This window comes from Aspergillus karnatakaensis (assembly GCF_047715665.1).
Source record: "Aspergillus karnatakaensis strain CBS 102800 unplaced genomic scaffold BJY04scaffold_47, whole genome shotgun sequence".
NCBI lineage: Eukaryota > Fungi > Ascomycota > Eurotiomycetes > Eurotiales > Aspergillaceae > Aspergillus > Aspergillus karnatakaensis.
In genome coordinates this window covers 126,424-154,149 of record NW_027395759.1, presented here as the reverse complement: position 1 = coordinate 154,149, position 27,726 = coordinate 126,424, and the positions used below count along the sequence as shown (strand labels likewise).

At 52.2% G+C, this 27,726-nt stretch overlaps 8 protein-coding genes across 8 annotated transcripts; 3 read left to right on the top strand and 5 right to left on the bottom strand.

The window, feature by feature from the left end:
• Positions 1 to 72: 72 nt before the first annotated feature.
• BJY04DRAFT_221254 (MoaD/ThiS family protein) lies at positions 73 to 486 on the bottom strand (the record flags this gene model as incomplete). The annotated part of the gene is made up of 2 exons (XM_073717054.1): positions 73 to 87; positions 208 to 486. The coding sequence occupies 2 exons, from the start codon at positions 484 to 486 to the stop codon at positions 73 to 75; spliced, it is 294 nt and encodes a 97-aa protein (XP_073568130.1).
• A 175-nt stretch (positions 487 to 661) lies between these two features.
• On the bottom strand, positions 662 to 2,287 carry BJY04DRAFT_114118 (cystathionine gamma-synthase). Its single transcript, XM_073708213.1, has 2 exons — positions 1,907 to 2,287; positions 662 to 1,862 (listed from the first exon to the last, which is right to left on the bottom strand). The coding sequence occupies exons 1-2, from the start codon at positions 2,117 to 2,119 to the stop codon at positions 828 to 830; spliced, it is 1,248 nt and encodes a 415-aa protein (XP_073568129.1). The 5' UTR covers positions 2,120 to 2,287; the 3' UTR covers positions 662 to 827.
• On the bottom strand, positions 2,178 to 5,690 carry BJY04DRAFT_221252 (uncharacterized protein; the record flags this gene model as incomplete). Its single annotated transcript, XM_073717053.1, has 4 exons — positions 2,178 to 2,598; positions 2,642 to 2,693; positions 2,738 to 2,935; positions 2,981 to 5,690. The coding sequence occupies 4 exons, from the start codon at positions 5,688 to 5,690 to the stop codon at positions 2,178 to 2,180; spliced, it is 3,381 nt and encodes a 1,126-aa protein (XP_073568128.1).
• Positions 5,691 to 9,818: 4,128 nt separating this feature from the next.
• On the top strand, positions 9,819 to 13,614 carry BJY04DRAFT_114074 (uncharacterized protein). The gene is made up of 3 exons (XM_073708211.1): positions 9,819 to 10,610; positions 10,680 to 12,057; positions 12,112 to 13,614. Exons 1-3 carry the CDS (start codon positions 10,036 to 10,038, stop codon positions 13,522 to 13,524), a joined length of 3,366 nt encoding a protein of 1,121 aa, XP_073568127.1. The 5' UTR covers positions 9,819 to 10,035; the 3' UTR covers positions 13,525 to 13,614.
• Positions 13,615 to 14,390: 776 nt separating this feature from the next.
• On the top strand, positions 14,391 to 16,415 carry BJY04DRAFT_114083 (phosphatidylinositol-3-phosphate-binding ubiquitin-protein ligase). Its single transcript, XM_073708212.1, has 2 exons — positions 14,391 to 15,506; positions 15,556 to 16,415. The coding sequence occupies exons 1-2, from the start codon at positions 14,604 to 14,606 to the stop codon at positions 16,186 to 16,188; spliced, it is 1,536 nt and encodes a 511-aa protein (XP_073568126.1). The 5' UTR covers positions 14,391 to 14,603; the 3' UTR covers positions 16,189 to 16,415.
• Positions 16,416 to 16,954: 539 nt separating this feature from the next.
• BJY04DRAFT_229860 (putative C6 transcription factor (War1)) lies at positions 16,955 to 20,150 on the top strand (the record flags this gene model as incomplete). The annotated part of the gene is made up of 4 exons (XM_073719144.1): positions 16,955 to 17,042; positions 17,080 to 18,597; positions 18,643 to 19,172; positions 19,227 to 20,150. 4 exons carry the CDS (start codon positions 16,955 to 16,957, stop codon positions 19,830 to 19,832), a joined length of 2,742 nt encoding a protein of 913 aa, XP_073568125.1. The 3' UTR covers positions 19,833 to 20,150.
• A 1,175-nt stretch (positions 20,151 to 21,325) lies between these two features.
• BJY04DRAFT_114061 (uncharacterized protein) lies at positions 21,326 to 23,373 on the bottom strand. The gene is made up of 3 exons (XM_073708210.1): positions 22,729 to 23,373; positions 22,188 to 22,683; positions 21,326 to 22,143 (listed from the first exon to the last, which is right to left on the bottom strand). Exons 1-3 carry the CDS (start codon positions 23,351 to 23,353, stop codon positions 21,396 to 21,398), a joined length of 1,869 nt encoding a protein of 622 aa, XP_073568124.1. The 5' UTR covers positions 23,354 to 23,373; the 3' UTR covers positions 21,326 to 21,395.
• Positions 23,374 to 24,198: 825 nt separating this feature from the next.
• BJY04DRAFT_114027 (putative acetamidase) lies at positions 24,199 to 26,605 on the bottom strand. The gene is made up of 4 exons (XM_073708209.1): positions 26,140 to 26,605; positions 25,688 to 26,091; positions 25,172 to 25,642; positions 24,199 to 25,125 (listed from the first exon to the last, which is right to left on the bottom strand). The coding sequence occupies exons 1-4, from the start codon at positions 26,178 to 26,180 to the stop codon at positions 24,302 to 24,304; spliced, it is 1,740 nt and encodes a 579-aa protein (XP_073568123.1). The 5' UTR covers positions 26,181 to 26,605; the 3' UTR covers positions 24,199 to 24,301.
• Between the last annotated feature and the right edge of the window lie 1,121 nt (positions 26,606 to 27,726).

Sequence of the window (27,726 nt, the reverse complement as noted above, 5' to 3'; positions counted from 1 at the left end):
TGTACTGTTGCATTATGCAAGGGATACATGTCGAAAAAATACCATAAAATAATACAAGAAAATATCGTGACTTCACCACACACACACCTACATTACCCAATCAGCCTCTCAAGCACACTCTTGACACGAAAGACACCACACCACGTACCTCTCTTCCCTTCCCATCCACAAAAGATAAACACCGAGACTTCATCACCCCGAACTAACAGGCGGAATGATCGCAACCTCCTCGCCCGCCTGAATTACCCTCTCCTGTCCCCCATCCCCACCCTTCCCCTCCCCCTCACCATCGACATTCTCATCAACATCAACATACTCATCCCCCACCGCAACGCCACAACTCCGCAACACCTTCTCTCTAATCCCCGGATACTTTTCTTCTAGCAGCGCATAGAGGGCCGAGAGCGGCAGTGGCGCGGGGAACGTCTCTGTGGATTTCCCGGTGTAGCTGGAGGCGGTGGAGAAGTAGTGGATTGAGAAGGACATTTTGGGTTTTATTTGATTGTGGAATTGAGGTTGAGGTGGTCGAACAAGGGTAGAATTAGGAGGTTGGTTTTGATGTGTAGAGATTGAGCTGAGAGTTGTAAGTGAGATAGATGGTGGAGGAGGGACGTGAGGGAGGTGAAGTTGAAGATGAAGTTGAAGTGGGGAAAGGATGGATGGGATGAGTGAGTGATGATAAGGTGGTGGGGGAGAAGCATTTATCTACACATGAGCCCTCCAAACAAACCAGAGTTTAAACTTGACCTACAGACTCAGTAGTCTTACTTTAGTTCGCGTGTACTAGAAAAACATGCTCCCAGCCTGAAATGCGTTTCATTTCTAATCTACCCCTTCACCAACGCTCTAAACGCATTCACCATGTCATTCCTCAAATCCTCCCAGTTCTCCAACCCAACACTGACCCTCAGCAACCGGCGATCGACCGTCGTATCGGACATGGTGCGCCACTCAATCAGGCTCTCCACGCCTCCAAGACTAGTCGCATGCTGGAAGAGCGCAAGCTTGCTCGGGAGCTTACGAGCGTACTCTTCCTCATTCATCGTGATGGAGAACACAGGCCCAAATCCGTTCGGCATTTGTTTCAGAAGCCATGACTCATCGGACTTTTGGAGGCTGGAGTGGAAGACTTCTTTGAGCGCTTTCTGGGTGACGTCTTCATCACTGTCTGCTGAGGGGTTCTGTGTTTGCAGGGCGTTGTGGAGCCAAGAGACTAGGTTGGTCGCGTTCTGGCTCAGACGCTGGACTCGAACCTCCAGGGTTCGGAGACTGCGGGTACCGAGCCAGCCTTCCATGTTGCCCATGACGCTACCCAGGAATACTCGATCCTTGAACAGCTGTCGCGACCACTCTTTGTTTTGTGTTGCGAGAACACCACAAAGGACGTCACCATGGCCGCCAAAATACTTCGAACCAGAGTGCATGACGAGGTCGGCGCCCCATTTGAATGGATCTTGGAGAGGGGGAGGTGCGAATGTGGCGTCAACAATCAGGTACGCTCCGCGAGAGTGTGCCTTCTTCGCGTATTCCTCAATTTTGAACGAAGTACCTTCAGGATTGACCGGGGTCTCCAAGTGTATGACATCGCCCGCTTCTAGCTGCTCGGCCGGGCAGTTCAGGTCCAGCTTTTGAAGCCCAGTTAGCCGTGTGAATAGGTCAATCACGCCGTGACATCCATGGTAGCCATTGCCGATCGAAATCCGACGAGGATTCAGCAGAACCAGAGCCGCATGGAACGCCGAGAGTCCGGAGGAATAGCTGATAGCTTCGCCGTTGAGGAGAGCCGAGAGGATGGTCTCGAACCGGGTGAAGTTTGGGGCTGAGAGACGAGAGTACACGTGCGATGTTTTATTATCCTCATACTGTCACCGTTAGTCCGGCCTATGCAACCCTATGAAATACTCACTCCACCAGTAAGTTCTGCTGCCGGCGTCAACTTCTCCGGGTCGTCGGGATATCTGAACGTAGTGGCAACGTGAATCGGGGGAGTGACATCGGGAACGACGTTGAGAATATCGTCTGCATGCAGAGAGCGCGTCGAGGCGCCAACATCCTGACCGGGCAGCATTGCGAGTTGTGGAGTGAAGAGTGACTCGACGGTGAGGGGCGGCGGGTACATAATGAGGGGTACACGTGACCGAGTGGGTCATTGCGTGATGCTGCGGGCTGCACATGCTCTAACGGCGCAGAGAAGCCATTCTGGATGGCTCGCGGACGGATCCAGGCGTGGCTGCTTGAAAAGCAGACCGGTCGGACTCCGAGTCGAATGCGATCGTAATATCGTCATGTTCACTCGGATAGTCTGGCATATCAAGACAAACAAAATCAGACGATGGGTCGTCGTCCGTCTTTGGCAAGGCAAACTTGGCGTCAACAATGCGAACGCCAAACTTGCCAGATCGGTTGAACGGCTCCAGTGTGTCGGTGCTCTTTAAGACAAAGTTCAAGCACCTTCCATGGCTGAAATCGTTGAGGAAGGCCAGCAGCTGCACCACCTTATCTTGACGAACAATCTGGATACGGGCCATGGGCGACTCCCATTTCTTGGTGATCGGCACAACCATTCGGCGTCGCGATATCATAAAAGAGGATGCGACACTATATTATTAGCGAGAACCAAATACGAGGTGAGGAGCCATACCCGTCGAATAAAACCGTGAAGCCAGTAACAGCTCTTTCAAAATCATGTAACCCTAGTAGGTCAGCATAACGTAAAGGATACGAGCAGTCGACATACCCCTGAGTGTCATGAAATCGAACTTGCGAACCATGGGCTTGACCATGGCTGTTTGGAGGAACTCCGTCAATCTGTCCGGCATTTCCGGGGTTATCAAGTTTTCAGCGGCCGAAACAGTCAAATCTTGCTGTCCGGGTCGGTACAAGCTAAGGCCCGTCCGATTGTTGACATCAAGGCCTAGTTTCAGTTCACCGGGTCCTATAAAGGTAAGCTGGTGTACAGATATTTCAGCAATCAACTTACCCAGATTCAGCCGATCTGTGACAGACCCCCAATCCGACGCCACAAATGCTCTCAGATGCTCAGACAAGATAGTCGGGCCATACCCATGCTCAATGTAGTCATGCTCCTGATCGAGAACACACACAGTTCCTGCAGGGAATTGCAGGTGTTGCTTCGGCGGTTGGCCGCTAGACCGGTCGAACGGTTGCTCGATAGTAAAGGCACGAATCGGGACGTCGGTGACCTTTTCTTCCCGCTGCTTTGGTAGCATTGCCAGTAGCAACGAGTGAAGAGTCGTGCGCTCGCGGACTTCCTGGAACGACATTAACATAGACCGAGTGCGGCCGTCCTCCTTGACCTTGAGAACAAGGGCCGGCGCTCCATCTTCGCCTCGCAACAGACCAAACACTATCGGCGCTCCCTGTCCAAGAGGATGACGTACACTGCTGAGCGTCTTCACTTTCGGAGTCGTTAACACCGTAATCCTGAATCCTCGATGAGCACTTCGTGTGCCGGTTCCCTCGGTCACCTTTACCGAACGCTCAAACAACCGAAGACGGCACCGCTCGATGGGTTCTGGGGGGAACGCCTTCGAAGGACCAGGGTCCATGTACTGAAACGATTTCAAGGTGCATTCAAAGACCACTGACTCGCCAGCTTCTGGCTGAAGGCTGGCTTCCGTTTTGCGGGTGTATTGAACGATATTCCACAGCATCTTGAAATCTTCCTCTTTGAACATGACATCCAACTCGAACCCACGCGGCAATTTGACCCTCATGGAGTGCGTCCGGACCTGCCAGTCGACATCGTCCCATGTTGGCCCCTTCTTCCTGTCCGACTGAACCATGACATTGACCAGATCGCTCTGACTGGTAATAGCAGCGAACACATACCAATCCGCACGGTCGCGAATAATAGACAACGCACACGGCATAGAAAACTGCTGGCTGTCGTCTTCTTCTGAACTCACAGCAACATCAACAAACATGCTTCCGTAGCTAAAGTAGCGGCTAGTGTCGCCCAAAAGCATTGTCTGCACAAAGGTCGGCCCCTTTCCAGAGTTATCCAGCAACATGGATCTCGACGTCGCCCCGGATAGAACTGCAGACACATCAGGAGCAAAGAACGGATACCTAACCCAGACACTCGTGTCGGATTCTCCATCAGGAGGTATGACGGACAGGATGTTGTTTCGTTTGATTGAGACAGACAGCGAACGCAAATGACTCATCACAGTTTGGTGCGCCCCAAGAAGGTCCGCGAGCTGTTTATCACCGGTTGTACTGGCCACGGCAACCAGTGCATCGATACTCATGGCTCCGTAGCGAGTCACCTCCTGGTGCTGGGGTACAATTGCTTCGTTGATCCACAAAGCCTTGGCAAGATCGACCACGGCTTGCTTGGCCATGTCCGGATTAGGTCGAGAGTCTGGTCTTCCACTCGATGGCCGCGAGCGTGCATATGCCTCCAGCCTCTTTTTCCCACGCATAAACCACCACACTGCGGCTCGTACCCACTCCATGAGCGAAGTTTCCATCAATGGCTTCACAGTCTCCGCAGACAATTGAATCAAGTCGTAATGCTGCCCAGCGCACGCTTTGAATTCCGCAAAGGCGGTCTCACTGACCTGGCTCGCGATATTTCGCAGTGAGTACTTTGGTGGCTGCGGGCTGGTGGATGCGGTACGCAAATCCCGGCTAGGCGGACGGAGCTCATCGCTAACAACATCGTTAGGCACTAGATGCGATTTGGAAGGCGACAAGCTTTGCATCACAACTGAGCCTGATGGTGAGACAACATCATTGTTGCTGGTAGTGCGTGTCACTTGCGGGCTAGGAGGGGTGCGGAGAGGACTTGGCGGGGCTGCAGGCTCGGTCTCAGAAACCGGGGGTGTTTCATACATTGAGCTAGGGCTCTCTGGTGGTTTCTCATTTAAAGGAGACACGGGTTCCGCGAGCCGATGCTGCAACGCACGGCCTTCCTCAACCTCCATCTTTTGGCGAACACGCTGCGCGACGGAATCCGCTCCCGGGGAGGCTCTAAAGGAGAGGCGCGAACCGGTCTCACCAAGGTTAAGCGCCATAAGGAAGTCCGCATCTTGCGTATTCTTGATGAGCAACGGGGTCCGATTGAGAGGACTACCGCCATCACGCTGTTTGAGCCGGTCTTTTTCGCCGAATGAGGTGTCCAGTCGAAGTGGCCCAGCACCTGCCGGGGAGTTGCCCATAACATTCTGTCGGCTCGAACTTTGACTGTTGCTCCGGTCCCGATTGAGTGAAATCTCGATGGTTGGTGTTTCGGCCTCATCTCCGCCTTCTCCAATGCATTCTGGAGTGCTATTAGAGAACTTCACTCTCAACCCCTTGTTTTTCTTCGACTTCAGAGGCGGCAGTATAGGAAGCGTAGGCTGTGGAAGGTGATCCGCTGCAGGGGATGGAGTCGAAATGGGTGAGAGGCTTAGTGGCTCTTGTGAAGACGGCCACCGATCCGATATCTCTAGGCGAGGAGGTGCGGCAGGCGGCGGGGGAATATCCCTTGGTAGCGGAGGTGCCGTGTGGCCGCCATGAGATACCGACTTGGCCCGGACAGGAGCTAGAAAAGCATCAACCTGCTGGTCTGTGTTTAACTTGGGCTTGTCTCGAGAGAACAGCTTATCCCTCCAGTGGGATTTCTTTGTCGCCGCGGGTTTGCGTTCGGTGTCCGCGAATGAAAAAGGATCGCTAGTAGACATGATGATCGATATAAAGAGGGGGTATTATTCTCGAGATCTAACAAAACTGCAACAGCGCATCGCAATCGTGATATCGGATGGGTGAAGTGCGGGCGGTGCTCGTCAAGCTTCTTGGCCCTCTTCCCGTGGATTTCCCCGCAGTAACACCGTGAGTTTTATCAACGCTTATAACGAGATACTTCGATCGGACGAAGAGATCAGGAACCCGAAAAGACGTGGATCTGTCGCTGACAAGTGACGGAAGTGTGTAACCAAGCCCACCAACAGGAGGGAAGGTGGGGAGGAGCGGCAGAGAAAGGTACGTCTTGCGGTATCCGGGTATCGACCCCTAGCGTTATCTGTGCGGAGCAGGAGGTTGGATTTCGAAGGAAGAAGGAGGAAAGGAAGAGTACGGAGTAATCGCACTAGTTGAGGTTAGACTCCGGGGCTGACGAGGATTCTTAACACTTGTGAAGAGGTGAGTTGTGTTCCTGCGAGCAAGCGTGATTGCTTGCGCTGTCTCTGGGGTGGAGTCAGGGACGAGCGATCTACCACGACCAATTACTCAATGACCATTCAGGAACAAGTGAGCGGACGGGAAGATTGCGAAGAAGGGGGCATTTGCACGACCTCAAATGGGGGGAGAGGGGGGTTTTAGGGAGGTACCTGAGAAAAGCGACTAAGCAGTAGTTCAAGATAAACAAGAGCCCCAGATTCGCAGATGTAGAGAGTGTACTCCGTTCAGTAGTGGGGATTGAAGATAGCCCAAGGCTTGGTGGTAACACTCGACTAGAAACTGAGCAAGGACTGCGTCTGCGTGAGCTGAGCCAGCAGCTGTCAGGGGAAATGGGCTTAGGGGCTTTGAGAAAGCGCAAAATCGAATGAAAGATAACGATCAAAGAAAGAAAGAGAGTGAGTGGTTGGTGGGAGAGCAGAAGGAACCCAAGGGAAAGAAAGACAGAGAGAGCGGAATGGATGATGGAGTCGACTACGAAGCCCTCTCCGCGACCGACAGTTTGACTTTTAGTCCCGCTAGGAGTTCTTCAACGCCACTGCATGTTCCCATCCACAAGTTTGTATTCTCATTCCAGTCTTCCGGTCCTCTCGCGAGTAAGGCTACATAAATATACTCCGATATACACCTAAAGCCTTTTCACTGACATTTGTTGTCACGTGGTCAATCAGTCTTTCCATCCACAATCACAATCCACACTCCATGGGCGCGTGTATTATTAGCGATCCTAAATATAAGTGCGTATGGCCTAGTCCTCTATTCCTCCGGTGCTTGAATGCGTGACTGAGCAATTTCGCGGTTGGAGCCCGTCTTCATTTCCTTGCCGCTCAAGCTATGAATGAAGCCTCGGAAGGCTGTCCGGAAGCGCTAAGCGGTTTCACTCCAATTTGATAACGAGCTTTCCATTCTCCTGCTAGCTAAATTCCATCCTCAGGGTCCCTCATCAAATCAGTCAGATACTCAATGATGAGCCTCTAGAGCAGAAACCACAACGTCTAAATCTCCGTGACCTTGTATAACCTCACGCTGCTAAGGTGAAACTGACGTGGACTCGTGCGAGGGACGCAACATCAACCAAAGAACAAATGAAACCCCTGTGCATTAGCGCCAATGCAGTTATCTTAGGAACAGATCAGGCCGTGCTTGACCAATGATCGATGCTGCGAGCCCCCCACTGCCGCCCTCCGTCTGTGCGATCCATTGGTAGCGCCTCCTCAACCGTCATCCTGAAACTGGTCGGTGCTCCGTCTCAGACAACATCCCTTTTTCAGGCAGTCGCATTGCTGGTGGGCCTCGTGAACCCCGTTTGACCTTGGCTATCAGGTGGATTTTACGTGAGCCGAACCATATTCTCCCCTATCCTCGATTCCTCAGGGGTTATGAACCTTCTGACGGTGCAATTGAGAGACATCTCAGCCAAAGACGAGTGCGCCACACGTTCCGGAAAGTCTCAGAGACTCAGCCACAAGAGGGGGTGACATTTGTCGAGATAGCACGAGGACAGCAAGTCCCGGCGCTCTCACCTTCTTCGGCGTACTAATCTATCTGATATCCTCGGGCAGGGACCTGCTTGTTGCTTTTGATCCCCAGAAGGTTTTCAGGCCTCCACAGCCTTAAGCGTGGTTCGAGGAATGCTCTCAGTGGCTTATCGGCATAAGAGTGGGACATGTGCTTGATCAGCCCAGGGCACCAGGAGCCAGCCAAGGAGCTTGGGAAGGACGCTCTGCTGAGCTCGCTGCTCTTGACTCGTGAGTAGTAGTGCAAGTTGTGACTGTAGAGAGCGCTCCATCCATCCTTATCCCCAGGTTCACAATCCCAATCCTCTTGGCAGGCTATTCCTGGGAGGCTAAAGGTGTAGTTATCGCGAGCCGCGGTTTCGACTTTCGACCGAAGCTTCAGCCAGATGAAACTCGCTCAAAGATAGCTCGTGAGATTGCGCTACTCGAATCATAGGTCAGCGAAGTTACAATCAGCCCACAAAGCGCAGCCCTGTGAAACCTCAATTTGAGAAAAGGATAGCGTGAGCCCTGGAGGTAGGTAGGGGCCTCGGCTTGCCTAATTGATCGATTCCGGGTGCATACTCCGGCCGCAAGATGATGCATGAGAATGACTGTTCACTGCTCGGCTGCGAGTGACTGTTGTGGCTAACCAAGACTTACATAGAATGGCATGTTAACCTCTCTTGCATTGTTTCACTCTTATATATATAAATATTGAGGCTCATGTCGCTTGGGGTATATTCCACGAGGTGACTGCCGTTCTGCAATATATGTCGGCTGTTCATCTACACAGTCCTACTAACTAGTTGATGCTGCTTGTCGTAGCAATCAGTTGGTATCTTCCAGTAAATGTGAAAGTTCTAGCATAGACAATCCGGTTACTGTGCTGGGTGCTATGGTGAAAGCCTTTATAAGTGAAAATATATATTGTCACATTACGTTCTCAGTCCAGAAAAATGACCATCGTGGTATACACCAAGTTGTCATTGCTTTGAATAAGGACCTACTTGTATTAAAGATTGTACATTCGAACATTGCATGCAATAGTATAATTGATTGGGAGAAAATATACCAGACCGACGAAGCAGATAATCTGTTCTCGAAACTCTGAAATACTTTATAGTACGTCAACGATCTGACGTTTACAAACCCACCTACATGAGACCACCAAGGACCTCCTTCGTAGCCGATCAATGCTTATGCTGATATCGACACTCCCTGGACCTGTGAGGAAAAGCGGAATTACGATCCACGTCCTTGAAACAGGGAGATTTTATATGATCTTATATTAGGGTACTCAGCGCGGAGCTCTAATCTTAGGATGCCAGACGCTCGATTCGCCGACCACGATCGACCAAACATCTCACTATTCTTGTCGCACGATGTAGCAAGTGTCTCTCAGCGGCTTACCAAGGCTCAAGGCGTTTGGCCGATATTCTAGAAAGCCCATTCTGGCTTGAGTAACCTGGCGCACTTGACGAATCGTAACCGCGGGGTAACGAGTGACAGCTCACCAGTGAGCTCGATCGAGCTTGCGAGAAGGCCGAACTGAAAACTAAAAGGGTCTCCAGTATGCCGAAGTTGGGCAACGAGTGCTCACTGCCCACCATCAGAGCTCGAGATTTGAGAATTGCGATCGAAATCGAATCTGACTTGACAGATCAGCACGTAATGCGTACTCCGGGAGTGGATGCAGGAAAAGCAGACAACTCAAGGAGTGAGACACGAGTGGATGTGCTGGAGGAGGCTCATGAGAAATTCCTTGGTGTTTCCAAGATTAGAAGTCACCGCCCCAGTCCACTCAAGCCCAGTTGAGCCCAGTCCAGTCAACAGCAGCAAAGCAAGCAAACATGCTGGCGCAGTCTCCTCTCCCTCCATTTTTCGCATTCCATCTCGCTCATCCAGCTTTTTTTTCTGACCTTTTTCTCTTACCAATAATGTCTCTCTTGCCCCAGCTCTAGCTCCTCAGCTCCGACCTTCCCCCCGACGAATCCCGCGATTGCTTGTCTCTGTGTTTACGGTCCTCTCGCCGATCGACACCCTGCCTCCTCACCGTTTTCGCATACTGCGCCTCTCCCACGCTCTCAGTCTCGGAAGTCCGAGAACTGATCGGCTTTGATCTCGCTGTTGATTCTGTCCCAGGAGTTTCTCTTTTGCGGAGGGTTGGTGAAATTTCTTCTCCAGTTATTCGCCTCTAAAGTCTGAGGGGAGCCGCGGATACGAGCTTATCAGGCAACCATCGCCGACTGAAATTTTGGATACCCCGTTCATTTTGTGAGACAACGTGGATTGAATCCTCTACACGGGGCTGGCCTCCCCCAGGGGGTCATCCCATTATCACAGCAAGGTCGCGATGGCATTAGATTGCGACGCGAACCGGCATCATGAACCGTCTTCACCACTACAATCCCTAGACGGTCGGTCGGTTCACCCACATCGAAAATGGCGAGAGACATTTCGGCGGCGCCCGCGGTGGCATGGCTCGCTTGGAAGCAGAATAGCATGGACTCTGGTGGTAATGCTGGCATTCTTATCCTCGACCTTCGCTGCGTCACTGGAATTTGAGAATTGCATAGACAGTAGTATTCTTGATTCGAACCCTCAACAGCTACAGTTTGTGCCTCTCGATGTATTGGTTACCCTCAACATGTCAAACCCGCAGTATCCTCTTAATATCACCGTTTATGGCAATGTCACCGGCACCGCTGATCGAAGGGCCGACTACCCAGCACCGGACGACCCACAATGGACAGACAGCAATGCAACTGTGGGAAAGATTGAGGACCTGGATGTTGCCAACAACAATTACTCAACTCTCATCACGACCGTCTCAGTTGTCAGCTTCACGCCATACTCCGAAGCCTCCAGATTTTGCGATTCCGTCACGCAAGGGGATTGTCCGCTAGGACCTGTATTTTATGCCAATGAGTGAGCTTTCCGAATTCTGGCCCAGTACATCGTAAAGAGCCGTACTAATATCATTTTTGGACACTCCAGATCCGACCTCTCTGCCTTACGCGCATTTTCGCTTCACCATGATCTGGCGTCTTCTTACCGATTCTCGAGTCTTCACACAAAGTTCACCATCATATCCGGCAATTCAGCAGCTCAAAAGCTGGGGTGTATAACTTTCACCGTGACTCCAGACTTGGGGTCGGGGGTGAAGGGTGCTCTTGCCTATGTGCCACTCACCATCCTTATCATGGTGGGAATGGCGACTATTTCGGCCGCCATATATAGTCCTTGGGGTACTGTTGACCCATTCCGTTGGACTAGCAACTATGGTCGCGATGAGGACATTCTGCGGCTCGTAACGCCTGGGTTTGGAGACTGTCTTCAATATATTCAGTTTATCGTCCTTACAGGGGCGTTGTCTCTGAACTATCCCGGATATTACCAGCCAGTGGTCAGCCAGGCAGCTTGGTCGTCGCTCATGTTCAACCAGAGCTTCTTCGGAACTGAACACGACCCGGTGGTTGATGGGGTGTACCAAATTAATGGCACTCGGGGGCTGGATAGACTGGAGAAGTACGTCGGCATGGATGGTGCGCGCGATGTATGGCCGGCGATGATGGTTTGGCTGCTTGTTATTCTGGGAAGTATCACGCTCGTGATCCAACTGGCCTTTGCCTTCCGCTGGCTTTATCGTCAACTTGCGAATGTCCCGGAAGAAGACCTTCTCGACAAGAATATGCCCTTCACCGTCGGCAATGTGATTCGAATTGTCTATAATTACTTCCTCCTTCCACTTATTGCGCTTTCTTTCTTCCAACTAATCTCCGCCGGCGAGTCTCCCGCATACAATGTGGGATTAGCGGGTGTTGTCATATTCATTCTAATCTGCTTCTCCATCTGGATCATTCGGCTCATTGTCACGGCCCGCCCAAGATCCTACCTCTTCGATGACTTACCAACCGTCCTTCTGTACGGACCTCTATACAACACTTTCTCTGATGACGCCGCGGCGTATTCTGTTATACCTATCATCATATCCTTTGGACGTGGTATCGCGATCGGTGCAGTGCAAGCTTCAGGAATAGCCCAGATTGTCCTTTTGGCCATCTGCGAGGTTATCTCAGTTCTCACCATTCTTGCATTCCGACCATTCCCCTCTCCATCCTCAATGAATCTCTACCACATCTGCTTCTCCATCATCCGGTTCTTGACAATACTCCTGAGCGTTGTCTTTGTACCGTCTCTTGGTGTTTCGCAAGCCGCCCGGGGCTGGATCGGTTATGTCATTCTACTACTCCATGGACTAGTTCTCGTTTTTGGATTCTTCCTGAACGCGCTGCAAACTCTAATTGAAGTCATTGCGCATCTCCTTGGTGCTGGCGGCAATGAAGCTGGCGCCACCCGTGGTGGTCTCGTTAAGGTTTGTAAAATATTATAGTAACTGTTTCTCCTACATTGCTAACTCCTTGTGCAGGTTCTTGGCATGCGACAACTATCGCGACGTCTACCGAGACGAGACGTTGTTACACGGCAAAGCATGGCCTCTGATGCCGCGATGCTAGCACATACAGATGACCGACTCTCGTCTCAGTTTGATGGATCTCGACCTCGAAGTCTATCTGGTAGCTCGGCCTTGTTGTTGAACCGGGCTACAGCAAGTGACAGCAAAGGTAGTGCTATCTATGATTTTGGCGAACGATCTCACAGTCGAGCCAATAGCGCTGGCTTATACACGCCCACCACTCCAGGGGGATTCCAGAGCTCTGGCTACCAGACAACAGGAAGCAATTCGCCAAAGATTGGACCTGTCTTTGCGCTCCAACCAAACGATCCATATTACAGACCACCGAGGCCTCGTAAGCGAATGGAGCGGGGCTTCTCGGACGACTCTGGTAGAAGAGGCTCGTCCAGTCTCTACCGAGATATTCAATTTGCGGATATGGATGACGATGTCGTTGAGGGCCCTTCCATTTCTCGAAGAGGCACGCCCATTCCGGCTTACATCCCGGCACCCAAGGATGACATGGAGTATGATGAGCCGCGAAAGTCGCGCAAAGATTACGCAGTTCGCGAAGTAGACTTCTACTACCGTGTCCGAGGCCCTCCGCTTTCACATACCGGTACCCGGAAGCTGAAGACCGGACCTGCAGACCCTACAGGACCTGTCTCGTCTGCGACCGGGTTTTTCCGCAGCTTGTTCCAAGGCAAAACCAAAGAGAAAGGAAAGGGATTCGAAGTGGTGCGAAGTAGCAGAGCGCCTCCGCAAGCTCCCATTCCCGAAGGGGAAGATCTTCATGTGCCGTATACTGACGAGCCGACTGACGAGACCGCTGCGAGCCGCGATAGGCCTGCTCCGGAGGCTGATACTGCACCTCAGGACTCAGATCATAACGACGATGATAATACTCGAGAGCCCCAGATCAGCCTGCCTCTCATCGACTCCGGCGGCACGATTGAGCTTCCAAGCCGGACTGGCTCTCGTCGTACTGTCAAGACACCCCCACCAGCACCAAAGACGCCTTCCATCTCAACCCAACGTCGCGATTCGCAAGGCGCACTAGACGAAAATGAAGGTGGGCAACCCAACGATGCCTCGCTTCAGCCTCCGCCAAGGAGCACCGCACGGCTGCCGTTTAGCGCAAACAGCTCACCCTCTCGAGACCGGAATTACTCTCTAGCCTCCACCACCGCCTCCACATCATCTAGCCACCAACCCAACAACGAACGAACGGGGCGTTCTCGTGTTGAGCGCCCGTCGAGCATGGGCTATGTTGCCCAGCATCGTACTCGGGACAATATCCACCAGGCCCACACCGAGGAGCCATCCTTTACTGAGAGCGCGGCCGAGCTTGTGCTAGAGACATCTCATGAAGGGAACCGAACATAAGCCGCCTTGCTTTTCTCGCGATACACATGAACGCACGTTGTGGCGATTCTTTCTTGATCTGTGTGTTAATTTAGCAGCGTATCGGATTTCTATATCACTGTTGATATCCATATGACGAATCTCCTTGTTGTTCTTGACTCAAAAGAAGCGATATCCTGGTGTCTATTGATAGTCATTGCATGTGCTCGACTTGGTTCATGAGAACGCTTATCCATTGTAAATGTTGGAAGCTGTCTTCATGTATTGTATTTCAGAAATATAAGGTATCTAATTATTCTTCATTGGTGTTCTTATTGCTCTCACTGGATATGAGATTAAACAGTAATACGTATATTGAGGCTCTTGGTCGGGTATCGACCCTCTATTAGTTACTCAGCCACAAATTTGGTACATTGTTTGATTCTGCTGATTTGGAGCGGTCACTCGGTACTTTGGTTTTGTTCCACAGTGACAACTTCCACTAAATATGAACTGTCTACCATGTTGACTGGACTCGGCGCTGGCAGCTTGTTGATCTGAATCTGCCTTGCACCCCGCGGCGAATTTTCGGGCACAGGTGGCGGTGATAAGCCCAGGTACACTGTTGCGGTCCAAGGGTCCAAACAACCCGAGCTGCTTCGAGCTACTTCCATCCAAACCCTCTCCAACTTCATGATTTATCGTCTTCTATTCATTGTTCGCGTGCTGCTGGTCATCATCTCAATCTAGCGTGGTGTTTTCTGGTCTTGCGGTCGCTGGGTGACTGTCACGAGACTATCCCGCCGAGTGCACGCTGACCTCGATCGATACGGCGGCAACAGGGCTCTCTTTCTCCCACTTATTCTTATCTTTCCCATTTTTCGCTCCTCCTGTACGGCTCCGACCTTCATCTCCCCTAATTCTAATCCTTCTTTCATCCTCCGCCTGTGCGATTCCTCGTTACCCACGTCTGTGCTCGACCCGCCCCTCCCACCCTGGACTCGTCGCGCCACCCAGTCAATGACCGCCCGTTGTGCAAACGGCGGAGACTGGCCTCCTCTCCTACGTTAGAAAACAAGGCTCCCTTAACGTTGTCTACATCGGCTCAGTTTGCGCAGTTCATGTCGTCCCTGTCGAGTTCGGCCTCCTCCACCGCCGGCCTATCAACAACCGCCGCCGCCTCGGGTTTCAGGCTACATGCGAGTTCGGAAAGTTTGAGGACACGCGAGGCTGGACCTGCTCATGATCATCGCGTTGAAAGGAGAAGATCAACTATAACAGGACCCGATCGGAAGCGAAGACTAGTGAACCCGGAGGTAGCTGGGACCAGCTATGCTAGACCTATTGTCGGCATTGGGTCGAACACTAGAGCAGAGATGGATAGCAGGCCTATCTTGAATACATCACACGCACTACCAAGCACACCGGTGCCCGGGTCTACATTTGAAACCGCCATCGACTTGTCGTCCTCACCCGCGGAAGCACCTGCGCCCCCGCCTTCCCGAAGGCCCCTCGACCGCCGTCAGAGTTCATGGACTCGTGGAGACAACCAATACATGGAGTATAATCGGCCGCGGTGGCAGCCGGACGCGGAAGTGACGGAATGTCCTATCTGCGGAACGGCGTTTAGTTTCTGGTATAGGAAACATCATTGCCGGAAATGCGGTCGGGTCGTATGCTCGTCATGCTCTCCGCACCGGATCACAATCCCGAGACAGTATATTGTACATCCGCCAAACTCCGACCGCACAAGCCCCGTTGCTATTGCCCAACGCGCGACGCAGATTATCAGCTTGGAAGCAGACGATTCAACACAGTCACCAGTGACTGTTAATCCGGCTCTTGGAGGTGGCGAAGAAGTGAGGCTCTGTAACCCTTGTGTGCCTGACCCGAATCCTGAGCCGCCGCTTGGATACCCTCCTGTTCGTCCGCCGGGAGAAGCTGCATCTGGTGCGAACTGGACACGACATAGGTCATACCATTCTCTGTCGACTCCATCCCGCCAACACCCATATGGCTCAATCGTATGTACCAATATCTCAGGAGTATTTGCTGTAGACTGACCACTTTTAGCCCGAAACATTTACTTCTAGACCATGTCGGAGAACCGTGGGCTCCAGCGACTACCCTGCCTTTACTAGCTTTAGTGGCTCGTTCGCTCCATCATTTCAAGGTCGTCCTTTAAGTTACGGTTCGATGTCGAGTTCTCGTTTACCTCCTCTCAACCCATCGAGACATTCCTTCCATTATTCCCATGCCGGTGCATCAAGTTCACCGCCCGGGCCGTCTGAACCGATTGCAAGTAGACCTCGCGCAGCGCGCGGTTCGCACTCAAGGCCCTCTCGGCCTATTGATGATTGTGATGCCTGTCCTATTTGCGATAACCCACTGCCGCCTATAGGTCTAAATGGGAATGAAGATGCTCGGGAAACTCATATACGGGAGTGTATAGAAAATCATGGGCGGGCACCTAGCGGAAGTCCAGCCTCGCAATCTCATCTGCCTGTCCGAATGCTTGCATTTACCGGGACGGAAAAGGATTGCCTGGGACAAGACGGTATAGAGCAAGAATGCACCATCTGCATGGAGGAATACGAGGTTGGGCAGTCGCTAGTGCGACTCGAGTGTCTGTGCAAGTTCCACAAGAGGTGCATTGTCGAGTGGTTCGAGCGCAAGAAAGAGTGTCCTGTACACAAGACATCCTAGCCCTGCATAAGCTTCCTGACGGTTGATGTCGCTGGACGCATTTCCTTTGTCTACAGGTTATATGGACTATATAAGATCCCCTCTCTCGTTTCAGCCGGCGTTTGTTTTGGTTTGATGTTGTTGCCTGGCCTGTGGTTTTACTGCCCTCTTCGATGCGTTGGCGTTTCACAGGCGTGGCATATTCTGGTATATGATGATCTTGCTATAGGGCAGTGAATGTTAACGACAATTATCATTTCAAAGAAGAAACTTTCTTTGTAACCCTCGAACTCCTGAGTTAAGTGCGCAGTCGCAGCTGGAGGCGTACCTTAGTAGTAGCCTGGGGCCAGACCTCATGATTGGTCATTGGGTGCAAAACTCCATCACGACTTGGACCTTGCCAGCCTACTGACTCAACTTCATCGTAATCTTTGGCCAAAAATTCCATCCACGGACTTTCGGTATTCCAATCTCAGCGGAGACACTCCAACGCACTCGCCATTCCTCTAGGCAGTTAGGCCAGGAAACCCCCCGAACTGCAGGCCTTCCTCAGACGCTCCGCACGGTCGGCGATCGGGACTCAAAGGCACCGTCCCCCGACCGGGACCACCCTCGACAAACATTCTTAATTAGCTGGGGAGGTCCGCACGCCTCGGCGCCAGGTACGCTAGATGCCACTTCTTCTGAAGCTTGCTGTTTGGCCTGTTAGCAGCTAGCTAGCCATCCTGGTTGACCGTGACGATGTCCGAGCTGACAGCTGCTACCCACTCCAGCGTCCCCGCAACCGATGGAGATTGATCCGCGGTTGCACACTCAGAGGGAGGACAGCGAGGATAGTGCGGACTCCGGTAGGGATCTCTTGGCTCTGGCGACATGTCATAGCAGCTACTAATGCAGCTGTGCTTTATACAGTCTCCGACTACCCCGAACCCCCCGCCAACAGTTCTCGAGGGCACGCTGCCCAAAATTCCTATAGCCACGTCGTATATCCACGAGACTCGACCCTCCGTGGCTCCCCGCACCTGGAAGGAGACCCAAATGACCCCTACTCGGACCTGAAGCGGCCACGGGCCTGCGAGTCCTGTCGCTCGCTGAAAGTCCGGTGTGAACCGGACATCAACAACCCGAACGAACCATGCAAACGATGCGCAAAAGCCGGTCGATCCTGCGTTGTGACGGTGCCGACGCGGAAGCGGCAAAAGAAGACAGATAGCCGGGTTACGGAGCTAGAGCGCAAGATCGACGTGCTGACGGCTTCGCTGCAAGCGTCGCAGCAGGCGTCGCAGAAGATTGACGCTCTTTTACCGTCGAATAACAGCGCGCAGGCTGCGTCTAGTCGGGAGGAGAATGTCGGGCGGCGATGGCTGGTTCCTGGGCAGGGTAGCGCAGACAGGTCTAACTCTACGCTGTCGCAGGCAAGTCAAGCGGGGAACAAACGGAGTTTCAGTGGGGAGATCCGAGAGGCTAGAGAGGTCAGGGAGGCCAGGGAGGCCAGGGATACGTCCCTATCGACACCGTCGCTACATAGCAACCCGAGCCCGGCTATAGAGACTGCCATCGATACGTCGGCGAAGCAATGGCCTGTACCGTGGGCTACACCGAAGCCTAGCACGAGAGAGCCCTCGCGGGGACCGGATATCATCGATAAAGGCCTTGTGAGCATTTCTGTCGCGATGGATGCGTTTACGCGGTATGTGGATCGAATGTGCTGGTATATTCCTATGGTGGTCTTTCCAGTTGACACGGCGATGAGTGACGTTCGCAAGAACAAGCCGGTGTTGTTCCATGCGATTATCGCAGTTGCGGTTGGACCGTTCGAGGCGAGTATACAAAACACACTTCTCACCGAACTGTACAAGACGATTGCGGATCGGGTCATTGTGAAGGGTGAGAAGTCGCTCGATCTCGTACAGGCCCTGCTCGTCTCATGTGCGTTTTACACGCCGCCGGAGAACTTTGAAGAAATCAAATTCTATCAGCTAGCGCAGCTGGCTGTGTCAGTTGGTATGGATATAGGGATGTACCGAAAGTCAGCCTCGAAGGGGAAGCCATTCAACCTCATTCGCGACTTTGTGAAGCACGCGCCGATGCCAGACCCTGATTCGCCAGAGGTACGACGGGCATGGCTGGGCTGTTACTTTGTGTCTGTTCAGACGTCGAGCGCTCTGCGACGGCCGATTCTGCTTCGTTGGCTCCCATACATGGATGAGTGTATTGAGATTCTGGAGAACTCGCCTGCTGCCCTACCGTCAGATAGGGTGATGATACAGTGGGCGAAGTTGGTGCGGATCATTGAGGAGATCAGCTCGCGTTTTTTCGCAGATGACTTGGGCTCTCTTTCGTTCTCCGAGGCCAAATTTCAGTTTACTCTCAAGGCGTTCGAGAAGCAGCTGGAGCAGTGGAAACGAGAGACTAGTCATCTGGACTCGGGTATGTGGCTTTCATCTTACAAATGAGACGTACTGACTGTCTCAGCTATCATGACACAAGCCGAAGCTATTGTCAATATCTACCTCCATGAGAACGCGATGGTGTTGGACAATCCTTCCGAAGACAGCAAGACAGACACCGATATCTCGAGCCACACCACAGCAGCTCGCATAAGCGCGCTGAGCTCGGCTCTCACCTCCATCCACCAAGCCATCGACACAGTGTGCTCTATCCCGGTCAAAGATCTGGTCAACATTCCAACAGTTGCGCTCGCGCGGACGGCGTTTGCCATTGTCGCCTTGATCAAGCTCTACTCTATCGTGACCGCCCCGGATTCGTACATCGGGCAGGTCATCAATCCCAGCGTCTTGAAAGTGGACTGCTATTTGAATAAAGTGATCGCGCACTACACCGCTGCAGGCAGTCTCCCCGGTGGCGTCACGCCAGGCAAGTTCTCAACAGTGCTGACAATGCTACGCGAATGGTTCAAGTCCCGTAAAGACCAGAACGGAGCATTGAAGAATGACCTGCAAGTTCCAGACAAGAGAAACCTGCAGGACTCAGACAGGAACCAGGTACGCTCTCCACCTCTTTCTCTCATTTCCAACTACTAACAACCACCCCTCCAGGCCGCCATTCAAGCAAACACCCCCCTCCACCTCCTCAGCGAAGTCGCCACCGGCGACCCCAAGAACCGCTCCAGTCCAAACAACCAATACACCCACTACCAACCCTCCACAGACCTGCCCTTCTCCCAGCCTCTCCCACCATGCATAAGCCCCTCGCAACTCCCATCCCAACTCCCCTCCACAACCACAGTAGCCCCCAACCCAGGCGCACCAGCATCCACAGAACCCGACATCTGGCCCGCCTACGCCCCAGCCACATCCACATCCACAACCCAACGCCAATACTACCAAACCTCCCCATACGACCAAACCCAAACCGCCAGCCCAAACACCCAATCCTCAGGCCCCCACTCCGCCGGCCCAGGCCCAGCAGGAGCAGGCGCAACCGGCTACCCAGACTTCACAACCTCCGCTGTCTCTGGCGCGCTGGCGAACACGCCGTCCGCGGATATGCTCATGATGGCGCCTGCCGTTGCGTCGATGGGCCTGTTCGCGCCGGATTTGGGCTCCGGGCTTGACGAGCAGTTTCTGAGCTCGATGGGCTGGTTTGGTGGTGGGGGCGGCGAGATGGGGTATTTCCCGGGGATGGGAAGTTGGAATTATTGATTTGCTTTTGCTTGGGCTGGACGTGAGTGAGCGAGGTGTTTTGGAATAACGGAGAGGGAGAGAGAGGGAAGAAGAGGAGAGAGCCTAGCATGGACAGAGACCGAGGTTTGGGCGGGTAGGACTTTGTATGGCTGTTGATTTATTTTTATACCCAGGGTGGTTGTGATTGTGGTTGTGTCTGGTTGCCTGTCTGTCTGACTTGACTGTGACTGTGACTGACGTACATTGTAGACTTGATATTGTTATCAAGATAAGACTTGAATCGAATGTATATATCTCATCTCCATATATCCACCTATTACACATTCTAATCTCCACTGCTATTTCGGATCTGACTATCTATCATCTCAATTCATCCATAGTATCCTACCAGCTGAGTATTCCCCTACAGTTAATCTGTATGTCTACATCTATACTTGAAATCGAGACACATATATAAATCTATTTTAGATCAATAACCCACTGAAAGAGACGAGATAGATAAGGGCAAAATTCTGAAAAGGCATTTCTTGATATTTTCTAGCACTATCTAGCTATCTCTATACATATAGATAGACAACTAACCCGAGACAGACTCAATCCTCCTTTGCAAACCAGACAAGAGTCAGATACTCAGCATGAAACCTAACGAGACCGGAACTTGTTCTTTGCAACATTACTCGACTCGACTTGCCTTGACTTGAGTCTAGCGCGTAGGCTATATAGCAACAACAATAGCAACAGTAGCAATAATAACAACACCAGACAGGATATATACACGGAATGATAAAGAAAAAAAAAAAATAAGATTCTTCTAGAACAGGACCCAATGGTATAGCTTCGCTTCGCTTCTAGCTGGTATGATATATGAATAGATATAGTGATATAGAGAGAAGATATATATATATGATGTGATGTGATGTGATGCGCGCCGCCTCCACTCGCTTCTACTCCAGCATCCGAAAAAAAAGATTCCCGCGGATTGGTGTCCGGTTCTTATACAATAATAAATAGCAAGAAGATGTTTAAGATGAAAAGGGAATATACATAAAAAAAAGAGACAATGTCACGAGGTGGACGTATAGTATAGGAGAAGTATTGAGAAGCGATGAGCAGCAGCGAAGGAAGAAGAAGAAAAAAAAACGCAAGGTAGGTTGCTCTCATGTAGTCGTGATTCGTATCGATATTTGAAACAGTGTTGTAGCCTCTTGTTTCTCTCGGAGGTTTGCTTGTGGTCTTGGGGAGATGGTGCGTCGCGTGCCTTCCTGATCTGTCATGGGATAGGTGAATTTGGGAGTTCGAGCTCGAGGAGAAACTCAGCAGAGGCGAACCAACACCGAGGTAGTTGTTCGTGGGGACCTGTATGTTGAAACAAATGATCGGCGGGTCGAAAGTGAGAAGAGTGCCGGAAGTGGGCTGCTGGACCACACCAAACCGAGTATGACGGGCTCGATGGTCAGAGGCGGCATCGTGAGTTTCTGAGGATGTTTACACGGAGTATCGTGGGGACGCCGAACGGCACCAGATATCCACTTAACCCGTGTGGTAACGACAGTGGTGTGTTTGCGAACCAATCATGTGGTATTAGCCCGAAAACTGCCGTGACTTTTCGACATCAGCCCATAAGTCTGTCCCTGGTTTGTCACAGGCCACAGGATGCCACGCAATAACAGCTAAACAGCGTTGCAATTCGTCGTACAAGGTAATCTCGTTATGATCCAAGACGCGACGCAGCATGTCCGCGTACCAAGGGCGATGGGGTGTGTCGATCGCTGCGATACCGCCAAGCGTCAGGATCCAGAGAAGAACGACCTGGGCGTGCGATGATCCCCAGATGGACGGGTGATTTGAAATTCGGAGGGTATTATAGAGGAGCTCGGCGAGTTTTGGGAGGGGGGTGCTCTGTGCTGGAAGGGGTAGGATGACCCCAACACTGTAAACTAGAGCGGCGAGGCGGAAGGTTTCGTATATTATGTCATGGGGTTGCGGAACATAGAAGGGGTTGTTGGGGTCTGGTTGCACGGTGGCGCCAGGGAGACAGAGGAGGGTGTAGTGGATAATATTGCGTCGGTCGGCTAGGAGGCAAGGATCGTAGCCCGTTTGTCCTTCCATGCATTGATCAACGAGGCCGGTGTAGATGTTCATGGCGCAGATGATTTCTGAGAAGATTCGGGGAAGGCCGACGTGTTGAAAGCGCGAGTAATAGTGATCGATATCGGTGTCTGAATATCCAAGGAGCTCTTGCATCGTCATATGTTTGCGGATCGCTTCGAGAGGAGTCCATGGAAATATGGGGTGGGCGAGGAATGTGGTAGAGGTGACAAGGTCGGAGCTTCGAATGTTAGTGATGCAAAAATGGAGATGAGAAGAGCTTACAATGATATGATTGATGCCAATCCAGGAAGCTGGATCTTATCAAGTCCACCTCTCAGATTGACCATCTGTACTAAGCCGCTAATATGAACCATGTTCGTTCGAAGGCTGCCGTAGACACCAAGCCATTGTAGGCGCTGCATCGGCGCGGTGAATGGTGTGGTCGGTAATCCGGTCGTCATTTCATCTTCTGCCTTGTTGTGTGCCATGCAGACGACGCTGAAGATCATGGCGTCGCAAACCGCACGGGACGGGTTGTCTATCTCTCGGCTGACCATTTTGATGGTCTCCATTTCCACATTTTCAAGCATGCGTTGTTGCCGTGCGCCGAACAAGTGATGAGGAATCCACCCTTTTTGCGCTTGAACGCGCATGTGTGAGAGGGAGCCGTATAAGAATGCGGTAAAGAGAGTCGGATCAGATAAAGACATTGGAAACCACGATTGCATGTTCGTTCCGGAGGGGCCGGGCGTGAGGCCGGGCCACAAGCATGATAAACCTGGTAGAGTTAGCTCTGCGAGAAGTAATCAAGGATAGAACGTACAGTATTCTTCCGAGACTCGGACGAGCTCTGGCTCAAATTGCGACGAATATGCTCGGAACGGATCCAGACGGCCTGCTCCAACGACCTCAATGTACTCACCGGGGGGACTGGGCGTGTCTGAGCCGGGCGAGGCACATTGACAATCCTCCTGGCCTTCGCATTGGGGGTGACATGCAGTTGGAATGGGAGAATGAATGAATGTGTGTGGAGAGACGAGAGCCAACACCGGTTCCGGCTCTGAACGTGATGATGGCGTGGTGTAAAATGGTAGTGCAGTGTGTGAAGAGCTCGAGATACACGACTCGGGAGAAGCGCGCGAAGAGGCGGACGAAGCGGGTGATAAGGTCGATGAAGCGGAGGTGGAAGGGAGGTAAGGGTCGTCGGAGTCTACTTCGAAAGCTTGCGACGCGGATTCGTTCTTGACAGCGGAAGTGTCTAGCGAAGGGTCAACCACAGCGGCGGTACCGGCTGCGGCACGGTCCTTGGTCTGGGTCGAGATCCATTTTCCGACGTGGGCGCGAACCATACGCTTGATGTTTAATCGCTCTGCATCTGAAGCCGGCCGCGCATTAACAAAATGAATAGCATCTTTTTTGCGCCCGGGGGCGCCTTTATTCGCAGGCATTTTTGCTTCGCTGCCCGCCCCTGGACAGGCCGTCAAGAGAAGGCAATCAGACTGGGTTGGGGGCGACGGGATGCCAAGAGCAGCATCCTGCGGTTCTCAGCTCTGGGAGAGATGGTCGCGATGGAGGGAGCAATACGAAGGAGCGTTGTTCGATGGACAGGGTGTTAAGAGTGAAGAGAGTGAGGGCGAGAGGCGAGAACGAGGAGAGGGGTAGAGGTCGAGGGTGGTCGGTGGTCGGAGTCGGAGGTAGGTAAGTAGGTAGTCGAGAGCAGGGCAGGTAAATTAGAGATTATTAGCAGGGCAGTCGGTATCCGGGGTGGCACAGGAAGGCGGCATTAAGGAGCAAAGCAACGAAGAAGGGAAAAGGGACGAGAAGCGAGCGAGGACGATTTGAGGCTAAACGGATGGATACGAGCGAATGAAGAAGGGTTACTCTCCCAAGAGTGGGCTTGCCGGCTTGACCTTGATCATGGAGAGAGAGTTCTGCAGAGTTGCAGAGCCTGACGAGCGATCAAAGTTACCACTAGCAGCCCTGCTAGTATTTCCTAGTATTGGCACCACCGCTGAGAGAATCATGACAGGTACAAAATCAATCCAGATTGCATCCCAAACATCTGGGCCTGATCCCCCTCCTGACAAGCTTCTTATTGGTGTCACTGAAAAACAAACTTTACGCTCAGACAAATCGTCGGATCCCATTCCCCGCGAACGCACCGCTCGAAACCTTGCCGCTTATCCATAAATAACAGTCTCTGATATTGCTGCAAGCGATTGGATTACCATTCTTACCATACAACCAGTCGCTTCTGCTTTGTCCGGTCGGACTAATCTCTTATTAACCTTGACTCAAGCCTCCAACTTCTGAGTTTGAACAGAATCGGACTGTTTGGTATTCACTCTGTTGCTGTTGCTGTTGCTGATCGCTATCTCGAAGCCAAAGAAACGCTGCTAATCAAGCTCAATGACGGGGTACTTTCCACCCTCGCCAGTAATTGGATCGTGAAACTTGTCCAACGCGCCCTCAACCGCCGCCATGTACCCGAGGACCTTTTCCTCCTGCCATCTTCTGCCGACTACCTGCACTGCCGTCGGGAGCCCCGCCATCTTGGTTGCATCATAATGCTTCCAGGCTCCCCGCGCAAGCGTGTCATTGGCTCCCAATTGTTTGAGCACCGTTCTGTACGGAGCCGCAAGCGCATCCTTTTTAGGATCGACGTGTGAAACCGGCAGCACACCGGCGCTGTAATCGAGCAGGTTCCAGAGGAATGTGTATCCACACGAGGAAACCGCGTCCTTCATCGCTTTGTGGGGAAGAGCCGGGGTCGCGTTAGCTGGGCACAGGATAAAGTCGTACTGCTGTGACTCCGCGTCCCACCAGGCGTGCCAGGTTGAGCGAAAAGCCTCGCGTCGGGCAACCAGCTTCCATTGGTATGCAGCGCTCTTGGGGCCAAAGCCTCGAATCAAGGCAGCCCACTTCTCGTCACGTCGGACGTATCGCACAAATAGGTAGTATAGATATCGCAAGGGGCGGGGTAGATTGGCGATCAGCGACAGCTGGGATGCACCCGGGTCGGAAGGCTCGAAGCTGTGGAAGTGGGAGTTGAATGTTTCACAACCATCCGAGTTCAGTAGCTGCGAGGCCAGTTGAAGGCCCGTGAACGGATCAGCCGTTGGCGGGGGTGTAATCTCGACCACTTCGTGACCTGCGGCGGAAAGCGCAGCAGCCGTTGTCGCTACCGCTCGCTGAATCGCCGGAGTTGGGGGAATGACGCCTGTGATGGTTAGAGTTTGTTCCTCCTGTTTTATCAGGTTCCTTACCGTCATTCGCCAGCACTCCGATCCTCAACTTTTTGCTCCTAGCCTCATTCTCCTCCTCCTCTCGCCAGACGATTGGATGCACTGTGTAGTCATACTTCCATGGTTTCATGCTAATGATTACGCGTGTAAAGTACGTGAGATCATTCAACGTACGGGCCATAGGACTAAACACGCTCTGTACTCCTTCCTGTCCTGCCATGCTGGTGTTGACTCCATTCTTTGGCCAGCGTCCTGTGCTGCAGCGCAGGGAGTAGATTCCACTCCACGCAGCCGGAACGCGGACAGAGCCAGCGACATCCGAGCCAATACCAATACGGCCGCCTAGAGCAAGCAACGCACCTTCTCCGCCGGTCGAACCACCTGGAGAGTATTCTGGGACATGGGGGTTGAGACACGTTCCCCAGAGAGCGTTGGCTGACTCAAATGACAGGAGCGTCACCGGCAGAGCCGTCTTAGCGTATGGTACCGCCCCTGAGACACGTTAGCAATGCCGTAAAGTATTCTGATTTGACTCACCTGCGTCCTTGAGAAGCTTGACCATTGGCCCGTCCTCTGCATATGGTTTGGCAGCGAGGCGCGAATAGCCCAATGTGATGTCAAATCCTTTGACCTGGATCGAGTCCTTCAACGAGATCGGCACTCCTGCTAATGGGCCCTTTAGGTTCACCTCGGACTGAGCCCAGACCTCTGCCTCTGGGAGCAAAAGCTCTGTAATACAATTGGTCTTCTCCTGTGCCTTCACAGCCACCTTGCCGTACGTCTGAAGGACTTCGGTTGGGGAAAGAGAGCCATCTTGAACCTCGCGTACAAGCTCTTCTATTGGTTTGTTGACTATCGTCTTGTCTGAGGTTGTAAATGGGGCATGATAAGCGGAAGGCAAAGAAGCGAACCGAGCAGCTCGTTCCTGGCGCTTGAAGCTTCTATCGAGTCGTCAGCGGTCAGTGTAGCTCGTATTTAGATCAACTTACCGTGCTCGACGGTAAGTAAAGTAGTCAAATGGCGGAAGCATGTCTATCTCGGATTCTCGATGGAACAAAGCACAGACTGGGAACCGTTGCAATCGGAGGCCGAGTGACCTTTATATGCGGAGAGACGGAGACAGTGCGGGGGTACCCAGCGATAAGACCCGCAGATAAGCGACAGCACTCAAAGGACGCCTCGGCAATGGAATAAAGTACTCGAAAGTCGAGACAGGAAGCTCCAGATTGAGAATACGCTCTCTATCCCTTGATCGAGAGCGAAACGGAAGTCCGGAAAGCTGTGAGAACATGTTGTTCCGTTACCAACCAAGTCCACGTGATGAAGCCGTGTGACCAAATCCGGTAAGTCCATGCGTGGCCGTGATAGCATTCATGTTGGAGTAGCTTTTCTCTCCTCGTATGCTCAGATCGAGACGCCTATCAATTCTCGTTTACTTATCTAGGCAGAGCCATCTATCCACTGCTCGATAACATGGGTATTTACTCCACTCCGTACGCCAAACAAAGGAGACCAGCTCACAATATACACAGGCTCGAATCAATCCTTCCATCTCAATGACACAACCAAGACCTCTCCGTGTGCATCTTATACCAGAAACAACCAACAGAATTCGTGGGCATCAAGACCTCGTTTCACCGCTCATTGACCCTCATACCGGCGTATCGCGCAACCAGTTATGTGAACAGAACCACCAAACAACAACCGCAACAGCTGCAATGAGTATTGTAATGAGGAGACAGATAAGGCAGCCGCATAGCAAGCTCTTTCGGCGCTTTCGGCGCTGGTTGCTAAGCCAGTTGTCACTACCCAGTTAGCCAGGGAGCACTAAGCTTTAAATAGAGACATACGACCATATTGTGGGCTCTTTCTCTTCTGTCGGAGAGTTCACCTCTGCGTCTAGGTGTACAGCTCGGGAGAAACGCCGCCAAAACCATGGATCTCGAACCAGTGTCATTGTGTATAAAGATGTGGGAGGGCATCCGGGACTTTCTGGAGTCAGGAGCGTTTGTCAAGACCGTTTCAATTGGGCGGAGAGCGCGTCAATCATATAAAGTACAAAACCGCGTCGTATCGCCGAAGCAAGTCCCGTTCTGTGGATATAGCGATCGAAGGTGACCGAAGGCGACAAGCAGTTATGGTGACGAGACTGGATCAGGTAAAATCAAGTAGAAAACGAGCAGATGGCTTCCGGACATCCATGTCTGAGCTCCAACCTCATTCTGATGAAACTGGGGAGCAAAGGGGGACGAACAGACTAGGCGACGTTGACATTATTATGGGAGGACCACGGCATCGTCGACTATGCGAGGGAATCTGCGGACTCCCTGCATACCAGCCATCCCGGGCAGACACATTCTACAGCGCCGAGGAACCGGTTACAGATTCCAACATGACCCACCGGCATGCATATGCATGTCAGTCTCGCCCTCACAGATAGGTGTTTGAGGGAGAGTCAATGTCTTGGTAAAGCTTTTATTTTCTTGTCCCTTGCTATCTGTGCGGATGAAGTTTCCGGACTGTCAGCGCGAAATTTTGAAAAGAGCAAGATCTTGAGGCTCGGGAAACTCCAGAAT